Source organism: Miscanthus floridulus, chromosome 2, assembly GCF_019320115.1.
Source record: "Miscanthus floridulus cultivar M001 chromosome 2, ASM1932011v1, whole genome shotgun sequence".
Classification (NCBI taxonomy): domain Eukaryota; kingdom Viridiplantae; phylum Streptophyta; class Magnoliopsida; order Poales; family Poaceae; genus Miscanthus; species Miscanthus floridulus.
This window is the reverse complement of record NC_089581.1, coordinates 13121664-13136812: the sequence shown is the minus strand read 5'-3', so window position 1 is coordinate 13136812 and position 15149 is coordinate 13121664. Positions and strand designations below refer to the sequence as shown.

At 55.8% G+C, this 15149-nt stretch overlaps 1 protein-coding gene across 1 annotated transcript; it reads right to left on the bottom strand.

The window, feature by feature from the left end:
* Positions 1 to 3111: 3111 nt before the first annotated feature.
* Positions 3112 to 4030, bottom strand: LOC136536111 (uncharacterized). The gene is made up of 3 exons (XM_066528511.1): positions 3778 to 4030; positions 3633 to 3707; positions 3112 to 3554 (listed from the first exon to the last, which is right to left on the bottom strand). The coding sequence occupies exons 1-3, from the start codon at positions 4028 to 4030 to the stop codon at positions 3112 to 3114; spliced, it is 771 nt and encodes a 256-aa protein (XP_066384608.1).
* Between the last annotated feature and the right edge of the window lie 11119 nt (positions 4031 to 15149).

Below are 15149 nucleotides of genomic sequence, written 5' to 3'. Positions count from 1 at the left end.
GGCGGGCTCGACAACACTCCGCTGCCTCTTCCTTCACCTGTCCCTCTGACAAAACATCGCGTCGCATTAACTTCAGCCAACTGCTGCCACTGACATCGGTCGCATGCTCGGCACAGTACAGCGGAATGGCGACGGGACAGGAGGCAGGAGTAGGCAGGAGTTACCCGCCACTGTGCCCACCGCTATGCACATGGTTGACGCCCATGCCTCACTGTGCTGCCAACTCCTGCTCCGAGAACAACGTGGCGTGGGGAGCCACGTCCGGGATACTGTGGCCTCGGAATCAGTCCCCAGGACCAATAATTCCCTCCAAAGCCTCGGCAGTTTGCTTCAGGGGCTCGGCAGCCTGAGGATCCATGTTCGCCGAGCCCCCCACGATGGCTCGGCCTCAGCATCTGCAGAGCCTCGACTCCCTACGACGCCATCGTACGATGACCAGCATGTCACCCGCCATGTCCTGCCTCAAGCCGTACTAGAGCCCCACGACGCACAAGATCAAGTATGACCGGTGCGTCACTTCTGCACGACAAGGACGGGGCCACTCCATCGACCATACCACAACAGTGCCCGGCTGCAGGGCTCGGACACGCCATCCCCACTTATAGAACGCTATGTAGCCACATATGTACGTTCCTGGTTCTCCCTTAGAGTATAAAAGGGAGGGACCGGGGCCATTTCTAGGGACAGGAGAACAACGAGCAGAAAGAGGAACTCACCAATAGAACCACATACTTCTACGCTGCTTGAGAACAACGCCTCAAGCAGCCCGCACCACCCCCGCCGAGACCTGGGGCTAGCTCCCTCTCTCACCTAGCTTATAACCCCCTACTACGAGCACTCCGGTGCAAGGAATACAAGATCGATCTCTCAGACTGGACGTAGGGCGTCGATTGCCTAAACCAGTATAAACCTTGTGTCTCTTTGCATCACCATCGGGGATTAGGGGCACGCAGCATAAATTCACTCGTTGGTTAAGGACCCCCTGGTCCAAAACGCCGACAAGTTTAAGGGCGCGGTGAGGGCGGAGGAGCCCGACGGAGGGCCCACGACGTCCATCACCGCATCAACGACAATGAGGGGGTGAGCCACCCCCAATCTTTAATCGCGCTAGCCAGAATGTCACAGCGGCTGCGATGCTGGTCCGAGCAATGCTTGAGCCCTCCACCACCGAGGGGCGACGGGTCCGCGGAGAGCTCCGCGACCTCCTCGAGACCGCTGCGGTGTAGCAGGCCGAAAGTTCCGCCTCTCGCCAGCGTGGAGGCACTTCGGAGCAACCCACGGCGCAACCTCACCGGGGCCAGGATGCCTCGGTCCGTCCCAAGCCCGCTCACGTGCCGACGGCCAATAGGGCCCCCTCGGTGCGCGATCGACCTGGAGATCAACGTGAGGCACAAGGCGACCACGAAGTAGTTGGCAGGCAATGGTGCCACGACGACGGAGCCACCCGGGGCTACCACCCACACCGAGGCGGCCGCTACGACAGTGAAGAGGACCGCAGTCCTTCTCCCGAGCCACCTGGCCCTCGGGTCTTTAGTAGAGCCATCCGCAACGCTCACTTCCTAGCTCGGTTCCGACAACCTGCCAACCTCACAAAGTATAGCGGCGAGACGAACCCCGAGCTATGGCTAGCCGATTATCGCCTGGCTTGTCAGCTAGGTGGTGCGGACGATGACCTGCTCATCATCCGCAACCTCCCTTTGTTCTTGTTAGACTCAGCGCGAGCCTGGCTCGAACACCTTTCCCCCACACAGATCCACGACTGGCATGACTTGGTGAGGGTCTTCGTCGGGAATTTCCAGGGCATGATCCTACAAGGCCTTAAGCCAAGAATATTCAACCGGTTGAAGAAGTTTGGCAAGAAATGGCTTGCCGAACTCCCGTCAGTCGTCTGGAGCCTAAGAAACACCCCGAGCCGAGCCACGGGATTCACACCGTTCTTCCTGGTCTATGGAGCCGAGGCCATCCTCCCCACTGACTTAGAATACGGTTCCCCGAGGCTATAGGCGTACAACGAGCAAAGCAACTGCACTGCCCACGAAGACGCCCTCGACCAACTGGAGGAAGCCCGAGATGTCGCACTGCTACACTCAGCCAGGTACCAGCAAGCCCTACGATGTTACCAAGCCCAGCGCGTCCAAAGCCGAGACCTAAAGGTGGGCGACCTGGTGCTGAGACTGAGGCAGAGCAACAAGGGCCACCACAAGCTGACCCCACCCTAGGAAGGGCCGTACATCGTCGCTCAAGTGCTGAAGCCCGGGACCTACAAGTTAGCCAACGAGAAGGGCGAAGTCCTCACCAACGCTTGGAACATAGAACAGCTACGTCGTTTCTACCCTTAAATTTCCAAAGCATTGTATATTTTGTTTCTCGAAATACATTAAAGAAGCGTCTTTAGTTGTTCTAATTTTTCGAGAAACCCCCATCAAGGGGAACCTGTCCCGTACTAGGGCAAGTTGATTACAAAAAAACCTAAGGACCGGAGGTTCGCCTCAAGAGCAAAAGGCTGGCCGAGCCAAGAGATAAGCCTACGCCTCCGGGCTACGGCAACTCCCTCACCACCTTTCACTCGAGAGGCAGCCCAGGCTCCGAGGGGGTTTTTTCAAAGGACTTGTCTAGAAATCAGAACAGAAGGTAAAACGCTTTACGATAATGCTTCAAGGGAGACTCGGCCATGCCTCCGCAGGGCCGAGCCTCCCTCGGGGGCTAGAAGGGGGGGGAACCCCCCTAAGTCCCGAACACCATTTCTTAATCGATTTTCAGTTAAATTCCTATGCCAAACTCTCTCTAACGCGCTCTAACAGACCATTTGTAAAGAACCTAAGGACCAAAAGTGTGTCTCAAGGCTAAAAGGCCGACCGAGCTGTGAGAACGACCTACGCCTCCGGGCTACGGCAACTCCCTCACCACCTTTTACCTGAGGGACAACTTAGGCTCCAAGGGAGTTTTTACAGATGATACGTTCGGAGGCGAGACAGAGGACAGAGGCTCAAAAATACAATAAAACGATTAGAAAAAATGTATATATACAAGCACCTCACAAAAGCCTCGACGGCCACAAACGTCACGACACAGTAATAAATCTAACTTATTACATGGCCCCCTCGGCCCAGGTCAAGGCGCAGGGTCTCCCGCATCGGCAGACGGCGAAGGAGGGACCACCTCCTCTTCGAACAGCTTCGCCAACGCCGTGCCGGGGCCCTCGACTGCCGCTTCCAGCCTTGTCAGCTCCTCCTCGGCCTCGACGGCATCCTCGGACAGGACATAGCCGTCACTGACGCCTTCGACATCGACGTCGGCGTAGTGTGAGGAGACGATGGCCAGGGCGCGTTTGACGCCTGTGTGTAGCGCCTCTCGCAGTCGCTGACGCGCTTGGCCAATCAACGCAGTCAGGCGGCTCCTAAGAGAGCTGCCCGATTGAACCCCCTCCATCTCCAGGGCCTCGCAGATGGCGCGAGCGGCGCTCTGCAGCATGTCGTGCTCCTCGATCTCGCAATCGAGCACTGTCTGCAGCGCGACGGAGGCCTCGGTCAACCGTGAGACCTCATCGTCCAACCCTGTGCCAAAACAAGTAGAATGGGATTAAGCGTCAAAGAAAACAAGCCAAACAGGGGCGCGAGTCCTACAGGACTCACCCTTGGCCTTCTCCTTCCAGCGCTGGACCTCGACACGAGAGGCCTCGGCTACCCTAGAAGCCTCCTTCTCCAGTTCTGTGTCGCGACAAGAAGTCAGGTGTCGAACGCATGAAAAAACGAATGAAACAAAGGGAACATGACTCACCCTCGGCCTTTTCCCTCCATTTTAGGGCCTCGCCTTGGGAAGCCTCGGCTGCCTTGGTAGCCTCTGCCAAGGCACCTTTCGTCAGCTCGTGCGCCCGCTGCTCCACACCCAGCTGCCCGGCGGTGGCTATGGCGGTGGCCCTCACTTCTTCTGGCCTAGAGTGGGAGGCGTCTCGCTCATCGGCCACACGGGTCAGTTCCTCCTCTAGCTCCTTGACCTGTGCCGCCAAAGGGGCGACCTGCCCCTGAGCCATGGCCGCCTCAGCCTCCCGGTTGTCACAGCGAAGACGGAGATCCTCCGCCTCCGCGCTCCGCGCCGACAGAAGCTCATTGGCGTGGGCGAGCAGCTCCCTCTGCCGATAGAGCTCGTCCTAGACGCCCCTCTCCCGCCGAAGGAACAGCGACTTCCCGAAGGACCGGGCCTCGAGCTCCTGGATAGGTAGAACACAAGTTGAGCACTACGAATAAACCCAGAGAAAGATGACATCACACGAGAAAAGGGGGATACGTACCTGCGAGACCCTGGGCAGGTCATTGGCCACGACGGACAGCGCTGTCCGCAGCGACCGTTCCGCCAGGCTGCGGTACTGCTCGAGGGTGTCCCAGCGACCCCCCTCGGCCATGTCCTCAAGTGCAAAGATGGGCTCCCCCTCGGGGTCGTCCCGGCTCCGCCACCAGACGTGCGGGTGATCCCACCCGTACGGCTCAGGCCGCACTCGCATGAGGGCCGCACTTTCCTCGCCCGAAGCCGAAGCCGGCTGTTCCACGGCGCTGGCCGCCCCGACATCGGCCACCCCCTTCCCCCGGGAAGCATTGTCGGCAGGGATCGGGCGAACCTCCGCCTCCCAGGTGCTCCCCTATACTGGAAGCGCGCTCTGAATTGGCGGCAGGGTTGGGGCTTGCCTCGCCTCCGTCTCCACCTCCAGGGCCGCCGCCCTCGCCGCGCTCACTCCGACCCCCACCACTTCAGCCCCAAAGTTCCCAGGCGCCACGATCTCCACCACCTCGGCCCCTGAGGTCCAGAGGGCCTCGGCAACCGTGGGGGCCTCGACCTCGACCTCGACCTCGCCCTCGGTGGCCTCGACAACCGTGGGGGCCTCGACCTTGACCTCGCCCTTGGTGGCCTCCACAGCCGAGGGGGTCTCGGCCGCACCCACAGTGGCCTCGACAGCTGCAGGTGCTACGGCCTCGTGGAGTGTAGGCTCCTCCTCCTCCTCTCGCCCCACAGCCGCCTGGGTAGCCCCTACCTGGGCGACCAACTCCTGTACCTCCACCGCCCCTAGGGCGATGGAACCCGTGCCCACCTTGAGCGCCTTGCGCGGCGCCAAGACAGGCACTTCCGCCTGACGCTTCCGGCTGAGGGCAAAACACTATCAGACCCGCGACCAAAACAAAAGCAGGAGATGCTAAAAAACTTCACTAGCAAAATACTCACCCCGAGCGGATGCTCAACTGCTTCTTCACCGCGTCCCTCCTCTACAACAGCGGCGGTGGCACAACCCCCGTATCCGCCGAGGCCGGCCGACCTTCGCCGGACTCCAGCGCTCGCTCAACCCCCGGTGGAGCCGGCCCCGCAGCCGCCTGCTCCACCTCTGCCGTCGAGCCCTACGGGCTGACGGCGCGCTTTCCCAACGCCCTTGTCTCGGGCGTATCGGCCTCGGCCACGGGGCGGGCGCTCATCTGCCCCGAGTCGCCATCTCCTCCTCCTCCTTGGGACGCCGGACCGCCCACCGACGCCCCAAGAACCATCTCCCTGATGTTAGGGAGGTGGTTGAGGGGACCCCGCCCCACCTCACCACCATCATTGCCGCTCGAACCCTCCACCGACGTCGACGGAGACACCTCCACTGGGAGACCCTCGAGCTTCTGCTTCCGGCGACGCTTTTCCAGAGCGTCGCGCTCAACGATCTTCTTCTTACGCTTTGCCGTCTCAGCGTCCTTCTTCTTCTTCTGGGCCTCCGCGTACGCCCGGTTCGCCGTCCGCCGCTGTGTGTCTTCAGGGATGGGCGGTGGGGAGGCTCGTATGTCCCTCATCCCCTACAAAAAACGACGAATACGAATAAGGGCTCAGGCCAAGGAGAGGAACAAGGAGGCCTCGGAGGCTACAGCCGCACACGACTCACTAGGGAAAGGTACCCCAGCGTTGGGCGCATCGAGAACAAGGACATGCCACCGATCTTCTGCCGGCCCTCGACCGCCTCGTTCACCCGACGCAGAACCTCCTCGTCGGAGAGGGGCACAGCGGACATCTAGATGCCGTCAATCGACTTGTCCGGCGTCATCTCGAACAAACGTCGCCGCCGCGCCATCAGCGGTAGCACCCTCCGACGATGGAAGGCCGCCATCGCCACTGCTGCCGTAAGGCCACGATCGCGCAGCGTCTCTAGTGCCTTCAGCAGTGGCCACAGCCTGTGTTGCTCCTCGCTCGGGACGCCATACTGCCAGTGCTTCGGCTGAACCTCCACTACCCTCCCAGTATAAGGAGGAAGCCCGCCGTCATCGTTGCGGAGGTAGAACTAGCTGGAGTACCAGCGATGATTGGACGACATGAGTTGGGCTGGGATGTAGAGATTCAGCCGGTCCTGACGCACTTGGAGAGTGCAGCCGCCGGTCCTCGTCGCCTTCCTCGTGCCCGTCATACCCGTCGGTCTGGTGGTATGCGTCGCCCGAAACAGGTGAAGCCACAGCTCCCAATGGGGAGGGATTCCCAGGTACCCCTCGCAGACGGCGACGAAGGTGGCTGCCTGTGCAATGGAGTTGGGGTTGAAGTTGTGGAGCTCCGCGCCATAGTAATGCGGGAGCGCCCGCATGAACCGATCTGCCGGAAGGCCAAAACCACGCTCGTGGAAGGACACGAAGCTCACGATGTAGCTGTCGCGAGGCCTCGGCTCTGGTTTGCCTCCCGGAGCCATCCACTCCGGCCTACTAGGATCGGTGATCGGGCAGAGGAGACCGTCGTCGACAAGCGACTGCAGCACTCCCACGGTCACATCAGACCGATCCCATGGGTCCACCGGGAGGACCATGACGTTGGCCATGCGCGCGGTGGAGGTCGCGACTACGGCGGTAAGGCTCGCTTTCTGCCTCTCACTCCCCCCTCTCTCCCTTCTTCCCGGAGCTCTCTGTTTTTCTTTAGCAACAGCTAGAAGGCAGCAAAGGCAGACACATGCAAGGTAAGGGGAGAAGGGGCGAGGCTCATTTCATATTTATGCAGGGAAGGGAGCAGATTGTGGGCGACGAAATCAGGGAAGTTTCCCCCAAAAATCCGCTATGGTTATCCACATCCGGTCTTACCACCCACGCGCCCACTCCCTCCTCATTAATTGCACGTACGGTTACGTCTCGTCGGCTGACACCACATCGCGTCCAACCACAGCAGCAGCAGGCGCCGTTTTGCCTCCCCGAAAAAGCCACCTCAAAAGACGCGCCTGCCGTTGTTAGCCGTAGGGAGAGAAATAACCCCCACCCGATTCCTTTCAGGCAAAGGAACTAGGCACTGAGCCCACTATGGTCCAGGGGCTCAAAGGCTGGGCCCTTAGGGGTTTCAACAGCCGCCCCAGGGCAACAGAGTCAGGGGCGACTACGGGCGAGCCTGTATGAGGCTGAGGCCCAAGCAAGCGAAACGCTTGGGACGCCCTGTGTCGTGTCCGAGACCGGCAGGGAGGTCTCCGAATGGGATCCCACCGTAGGGAGGCACCGAGCCACCGAGGCCTAGCGAACGGCCTCGACACCCACTAGAGAAACCCTCCGGTACTCTTAGAGCGCGTCTCTGGACCGCTAGCCGACCCCCAGCGAACGGGGTACGGGCCTCCACTCGGACTTACCCGATAATAGCTCACCGGAAATGCCATCGCTCGCGCCCACCAAGGGTAGCATGGCACATTCCACCCCTCCTTCCGAGCGAAAAGGAAGCGCGAGGGTTGAACAAAAAGTCAGGAGAACCCCTGATGGCCCTCTTGCTCCGCGCAGAGGCTAAGGGACTCTTCCTGCAAAACATTGCCGAGGCCCAGCGACTTAGGCTCGCACACAAGGGGGCTCGGCAAAACAAACCCTCCTTCTGAGCGAAAAGGAAGCGCGAGGGTCGTTCAAAAAGCCAGAAGAACTCCTGACGGCCCTCTTGCTCCGTGCAGAGGCTAGGGAGCTCCTTCTACAAAGACACCGAGACCCCGCGACCTAGGCTCGCACCCGAGGGGGGCTCGGCAGACAGACCCTCACGCGCGAGGGGCGAACCAAAAGCCAGGGGGACCTCTGACCGCTCTCTCGCTCCGTGCGAGAGACTCAGGGGCTCCTCCTGCAACTTTGCCGAGACCCAGCGGCTCAGGCTCGCACATGAGTGGGCTCGACAAACAACCCCCCCGTCCGAGCGAAAAGGACGTGCGGGGGACGGACAAAAAAGTCAGGAGGACCCCTGACCGCCCTCTCGCTCCGTGCGGAGGCTCGGGGGCTCTTCCTGCACCCAAGATAAAGACAAGCGACCCAAGCCCGTTACGGTCCAGGGGTTTGAAGGCTGGGCCCCCAGGGGTTTCGACAGCTGCCCCAGGGCAACAGAGTCAGGGACGACTATGGGCGAGCCTGTACGAGGCCGAGGTCCAAGCAAGCGAAATGCTTGGGACACCCTGAGTCGTGTCCGAGACCGGCAGGGATGTCTCCGAATGGGATCCCACCGTAGGGAGGCACTGAGCCACTGAGGCCCAGCGAACGGCCTCAGCACCCACTAGAGAAACCCTCTGGTACTCATGGAGAGCGTCCCTGGACCGCTAGCCTACCCCCAGCGAACGGGGTACGGGCCTCCACTCGGACTTACCCGATAACAGCTCACCGAAGATGTCATCGCTCGCGCCCACCGAGGGTAGCATGGCATCTTCCACCCCTCCTTTCGAGCAAAAAGGAAGCGCGAGGGTCATACAAAAAGCCGGGGGAACCCCTAACGGCCCTCTCGCTCCAGGCAGAGGCTAAGGGGCTCTTCTCGCAGCATCGTTGAGGCCCAGCGATCCGAACTCGCACCCACGGGCTCGGCAAACACAATGAAAACCCCTCACTCGAAAGAAAAAAAAAGCCCCTGAAGAAGTGAAATCACTCCTCCAAGGCCTCGGGGGCTACACCCGGCGGGTGCGCTCGCGCGCACCCACCGAAACCTTGAGTACGAAACATCATCCCGACAGGAACTATCAAGAGCCAATTCTCGTCAGAACCTCAGGGGGAGTGCCTCCACTCCCCCCAAGGCTTGGGGGCTACTGTCGGATACCGTGAGAAGGGGTACCCTAAGCAAGAACCAAAAAACGACTGCTTAGACTTCGTTAGAATCGAAAACAGCTAACAACCGCTGGCCTCGGCCAATTCTCCGTATCGCTCAAGGCCCCTCACCGCTGGCCTCGGGCGATCCCCCACCGGAGGCCTCGGCCGACCCCCTCTCGTCGTAGGCCTCGGTCAGGTCGCCGACCCTCCGCCTCACACGAGGCGGGCTCGACAACACTCCGCTGCCTCTTCCTTCACCTGTCCCTCTGACAAAACGTCGCGTCGCATTAACTTCAGCCAACTGCTGCCACTGACATCGGTCGCATGCTCGGCACAGTACAGCGGAATGGCCGACGGGACAGGAGGCAGGACTAGGCAGGGGTTACCCGCCACTGTGCCCACCGCTATGCACATGGTTGATGCCCATGCCTCACTGTGCTGCCAACTCCTGCTCCGAGAACAACGCGGCGTGGGGAGCCACGTCCGGGATACTGTGGCCTCGGAATCAGTCCCCAGGACCAATAATTCCCTCCAAAGCCTCGGCAGTTTGCTTCAGGGGCTCGGCAGCCTGAGGATCCATGTCCGCCGAGCCCCCCACGATGGCTCGGCCTCACCATCTGTAGAGCCTCGACTCCCTACGACGCCATCGTATGATGACCGGCACGTCACCCGCCATGTCCTGCCTCAAGCCGTACTGGAGCCCCACGACGCACAAGATCAAGTATGACCGACGCGTCACTTCTACACGACAAGGACGGGGCCACTCCATCGACCATACCACAACAGTGGCCGACTGCAGGGCTCGGACACGCCATCCCCACTTATAGAACGCTATGTAGCCACATATGTACGTTCCTGGTTCTCCCTTAGAGTATAAAAGAGAGGGACTGAGGCCATTTCTAGGGACAGGAGAACAACGAGCAGAAAGAGGAACTCACCAATAGAACCACACACTTCTACGCTGCTTGAGAACAACGCCTCAAGCAGCCCGCACCACCCCCGCCGAGACCTGGGGCTAGCTCCCTCTCTCACCTAGCTTGTAACCCCCTACTACGAGCACTCTGGTGCAAGGAATACAAGATCGATCTCTCAGACTGGACGTAGGGCGTCGATTGCCTAAACCAGTATAAACCTTGTGTCTCTTTGCATCACCATCGGGAATTAGGGGCACGCAACACAAATTCACTCGTTGGTTAAGGACCCCCCGGTCCGAAACGCCGACAAGTTTAATCTGACAAATTTTTAGGTCGATCGGAGTTACGGATTTTCGTTCACATCAGATTTACTAGGTACATAGAGTTCTGTCCAGATTTAAAAAACGTGATTTAGTCAGGTTTTGTGTTTAGGTGAAGGGTTATAAATTTTTGGCTTCCGTGACCATTCACCCCCCCCCCCCCCTCTGGTCGTCCGTTTCGATCCTTCAATATGTGTATGTATATGCATGCACGAACAGGTCATGCATGCCACGTCCGACTACCAGCCCCTGCTGACTCCGCCTCGACAACCGAGTTCGACTCCAACTCGCCCTCACCGAGTCCAACTCTGCCGGTGCCGACTATGACTTCGTCTCGCCGAGTTTGACTCCAATTTAGTCCAACTCTGCCGGTGCCGACTATGACTTCGTCTCGCCGAGTTTGACTCCAATTTCCAGCAGTCCTGCCTGTGCTGACTCTGTTCTGCCGAGTCCGACTCAGTTTCTACTCGGCAAACACTTTGGTTCGATCAAGAATCTTTCAGAGGGCAGTTCAAGACATGCAAGCTACAAATTTGTGCGTATACTCGTGCGAATTTGTGCGTGTACTCATGCGAATGTGCATGTGTACTTGTGCACATACAACCAGCAAGTCAATAGCAATCAAGGAAGTAAGCTATGGGCGACGTACACACATATACATCGTTATGACAAGCATACCCGTGCATGCTTATGCGAAGACGATCATGAGCAGGCAAACAAGAAGACCGACATCATCTACAGGACCATAATCATCGACGAGTTCTGTGATCGAGTTTGACTCCGCCTTCACGCCGAGTTCGACTACATCAGAGCCAACTCCAGACTCCAATGGCCACACATGCTGTGGATCTAGAGCGGGCACTCGTCTTCCGTCGTCATCTGTCGTGATCCCACGGTGGTACCCGGACAACACGCCGCATTCGCGTCAACGACACGTCGACTACTCTACTTTGTCATCAATCAAGCTAAGTCATAGCTTTAATATTTTTTTAAATATTCCTTAATTTTTATATATCTCTGGATATTATACATGTGCCTTTTTTTGCGACTTGATGATCTTTCTCTTGGAATCAAACAGGAGATGAAGAACACAGGATGGGGCCGAATGCCAATCGCCCATCCTAATGTCATCTGAGACCTGTCTAGCTAGTACATGAGCAACTTGATTACAAGAGCGATTAGCATACATCAAGGAAAAATCAAAGAAAGCTGCACATGATCTCTGGATATTATACATGATCTCTGGATATTACAAGAGCGACTAGCAACTTAATTTTTATATATCTCTAGATAGTATACATGTGCCTCCGTGGTCATACCATACTATAAAACTGCATTCCCGACTCCTCACACAGCTCCAAGTTTATAGTCGGGACTACACCTAGCATGCGTTCCACACACATTCTCTTTTTTTGTGAAGCGCCGACTGCACTAGTCTTCTCTCAACGGTTGCAAAAATACTTGAGTATTACGAACTCACATGTGACGCATTGTTTATTCACACGGCTCACATGGTCATGGTCATGAACCTCACAACCTTACGCCAGATACAAGTGCTTACACATACGGGGACAGCTACTCGGGACATTTACACAGCCTAACAAGAGGAAGACGCAAAAAATTTTACATGCCTTTCACAATACTGGGATCTGCTCCGACTTATTATTTTACATGCATGGGACCTGCTCCCGACTTGATATCCCGAATACCAATAACTACAAAATTTGTATATTTATCTTACAGGGAACCAAATCTGGGTGAGGTACGCGCCTTCGAAGGCTACCTTACTCGGACCACTACTTTATTGGGTGAGGTATGTGCCTCCGCGGACTACCTCTCGTCGACAACCCGCCGCCATGGCTCTCGTTGGCCCTCATCGACGACTCGCCACCGCGGCTCACGTCTACAACTCGCCGCCGCTGACCACCTCGGCTCTTGTCGGTTCTATTCGACAACTCACCATTGCCACTGCCTCAGCCCTCGTCGTCATTGGCTCCGACCATCGTTGTCAGCATACACGGCGGTTATCACCGTCAGTATGCAACGGCCTCGGTCGTTCCTTCTCACTACACGGACAGGTGGCCACACCGCTACCTTACGTCAGTTATAGAGATATGCCGTTGATGGCTCACATCTCTACGACTAATGTCGCATCTATTTTACAAGGTACACAACCTAGTGTTGTTCACACCTTCGACAAGTAGCCATGCTGCTACTTTCTAAACTACGAGATAGGCCAGCTATCCACGCCGCTACATATCTCTCCGACTATGATGTCGCCACCTAGCACGCAACCTTGACAAGTTGCATACGCTGGATACTGGGCTATATTGCCTTTTTGCGAGATACGCCGACTACTCGCATGGCTATACATCTCTAACTACGATTGATATCACTTGGTACACAGTCTTACACTGCATATGCCGAGTACTTGGTTGTATTGCCCCTTCACGAGATACGCTGACTACTCAGTCGGCTCACGTCTTTGCGGCTGGTGTGTGCCGCTAACCGACATTTAGTTAACGCTATTGCATGTCGTCCTGGGTAGGGTGATTCCCGGAAGCGAGGTACCTGATTCATTCGCTACGGGGCGGGATCCTAATAGTGAACAATCGCTACAAAGGCCTCTTGATACAAGTGGTATTACACACTTAACGTCAACGGAAGGGTCTAACATGATTTCCATCATAATGACTGTGTCGGCTGCTCTTTACTCGGCTAACTTGTCTTATACGCCTTTTTAAGAAATATACAAGGCAAAAACAAGCCCACACTAGAAAGACTACAATCTTATTTAAAGATTAACAGTCTAAAGAAACTTTTTATAAACAAAAGTTACTCAAACAAGCCAACCCCCTGGGGCACTCGGCTTACTAACAGACTAACAGAATCTATTGACGATTCCATACAGTCATACATTGTCTACAGGCCACAAGCTAGTCTACAACAAGTTTAACTGATTAGCAAAGGTGGAGACTATCTCTTCAACGGCGTGGATGCTAACAGAGAAGCAGTCAACAAGTATCTTGATTTACAGTGCTTAATGATGCACTCAAAGAGACTTGTCCTAAGGCTATGTTTAGTTCCCAAAAAGTGCTACAGTAGTCATCACATCGAATCTTGCGATACGTGCATGGAGCATTAAGGCCCTGTTTAGTTCCCAAAAATTTTTGCATAGTACTCGTCACATCGAATCTTGCGGCACATGCATGGAGTACTAAATGTAGACGAAAAAAAAACTAATTACACAGTTGGGTGAGAAATCGCGAGACGAAACTTTCGAACCTAATTAGTCCATAATTAGACACTAATTACCAAATACAAACAAACGCGCTACAGTACCCAAAACCAAAAATTTTTGGCTTCTAAACGGGGCCTAAATGTAGACGAAAAAAAACTAATTGCATAGTTTGGTTGGAAATCGCGAGACGAACGTTTTGAGCCTAATTAGTCCATGATTGAACACTAATTGCTAAATAAAAATAAAAGTGCTACAGTAACCAAATTCCCAAATTTCGCGAACTAAACACAGCCTAAGGCATCCAAAACCTTTCACTCAGAAGCATCTTACTCTGCAAGCCGACTAAATGAGTTCAAAAATAAAGTCCAGATTTCCACTCGGCCGTTGCCATGGCAACTCGACGTCACACAACGGCGTCCTTCAGCAGCTTGCGACAAACAGCATGCAATGGGACTTCCTGACTCGGAGTTATTGGCAGTGGCATCTTACCCACTAGCTCCTCGGAGTTCACCCGAATCAATATCAGGAAGCAAGTCGGTGATGACGAGATCGACATCAGTCTCGCATGCATCCCGTATGGACGAGTATAAAGTCGGACAAACAACACATGCTAATAATCCGGCGACAGTGCCATGTAGCGGCACCCCATAGCAAGTCGCAATTTTCAAACAAGCAATGCAACAAGGAAATCCTACACATCAGCCATGCAAAGTCGAGTACAAATCCTGCATGCACGTGTGCATGCCTGTATGCATCAGGCATCCAGGAGTTGGCGTGTAGAAGAAGCAGCCCAAGCATTCATCATGCTCAGCAGATATGGTGGCTTATCCATGATACGGGCAGCGCCACATCGACGGCCACTATTCCACTAAGCAGGGCCAACTCCACATCAACCCTGGCAGAGGCGCCCGATCAATAGCATGCTTCGGTAGCATCAAACGACTCTTACATGCACTGTGGTACCGGTCCGTCATGGCAAAACTCGACCAACTCGGCACACATACACGGGTCTCAAGATGTATGGAGTACACATCAAGCCTTCAAGTTGCTGGTGATCCGAGAACGAGCTATCCGAGCCGGTGGCAAACCACAAGCAAGCCAGTCGAGCTGTAAATCAGCAAACACAAAGCAAGACGCACAGCCTACAGCAACATGCAAGAAGATGACAAGCTTGAAGCTGTTGGGAGATTTAAATCATACATACGTACACACTCTCACGACAGGCGTACACGTATATGCTCATCCATCTACTCGGATACCACGCCACTAAGCTCGGGGGCTCGGCTATTATCATGGCCTACTTGGCTTCACTCGAACTACCCTCGGGGGCTCAGATTCAAGGATGGAAGATCAAATTTACAAGCATTCAACCACTCGACAAGCGGTCATTGATCATTGTCTTCGGAGGGATACTCGCCTGCACCTTTGAGGACATCTACAAGATCCTATAATCGACTACCGAGTAGTTGGATTGTAGGCTCAGGGGCAGCGGGATATATATCCTCAGATGATGCATTCAAAATTCTTCAAAAAGAAATTGAAGACAAGACCCTCCAACTCTTTGTTCCAAACAGCAAGAGGCTAGGAGGCTACACTCGGTGAGTGCACTTTTTCGAAAAGTGCACACCACTCGAATATTTCAAGAAGCACTACATGGTTTCTC

What these genes read in the sequence shown, in the direction of transcription:
- LOC136536111 (XM_066528511.1), bottom strand. Translation starts at nt 4,030, where the DNA reads ATGGCTCAGGGGCAGGTCGCCCCTTTGGCGGCACAGGTCAAGGAGCTA. An exon ending in ATGGAGGGAAAAGGCCGAGG is followed by an intron (nt 3,708 to 3,777) that starts GTGAGTCATGTT and finishes GTCGCGACACAG; the next exon opens with AACTGGAGAAGGAGGCTTCT. An exon ending in CTGGAAGGAGAAGGCCAAGG is followed by an intron (nt 3,555 to 3,632) that starts GTGAGTCCTGTA and finishes GTTTTGGCACAG; the next exon opens with GGTTGGACGATGAGGTCTCA.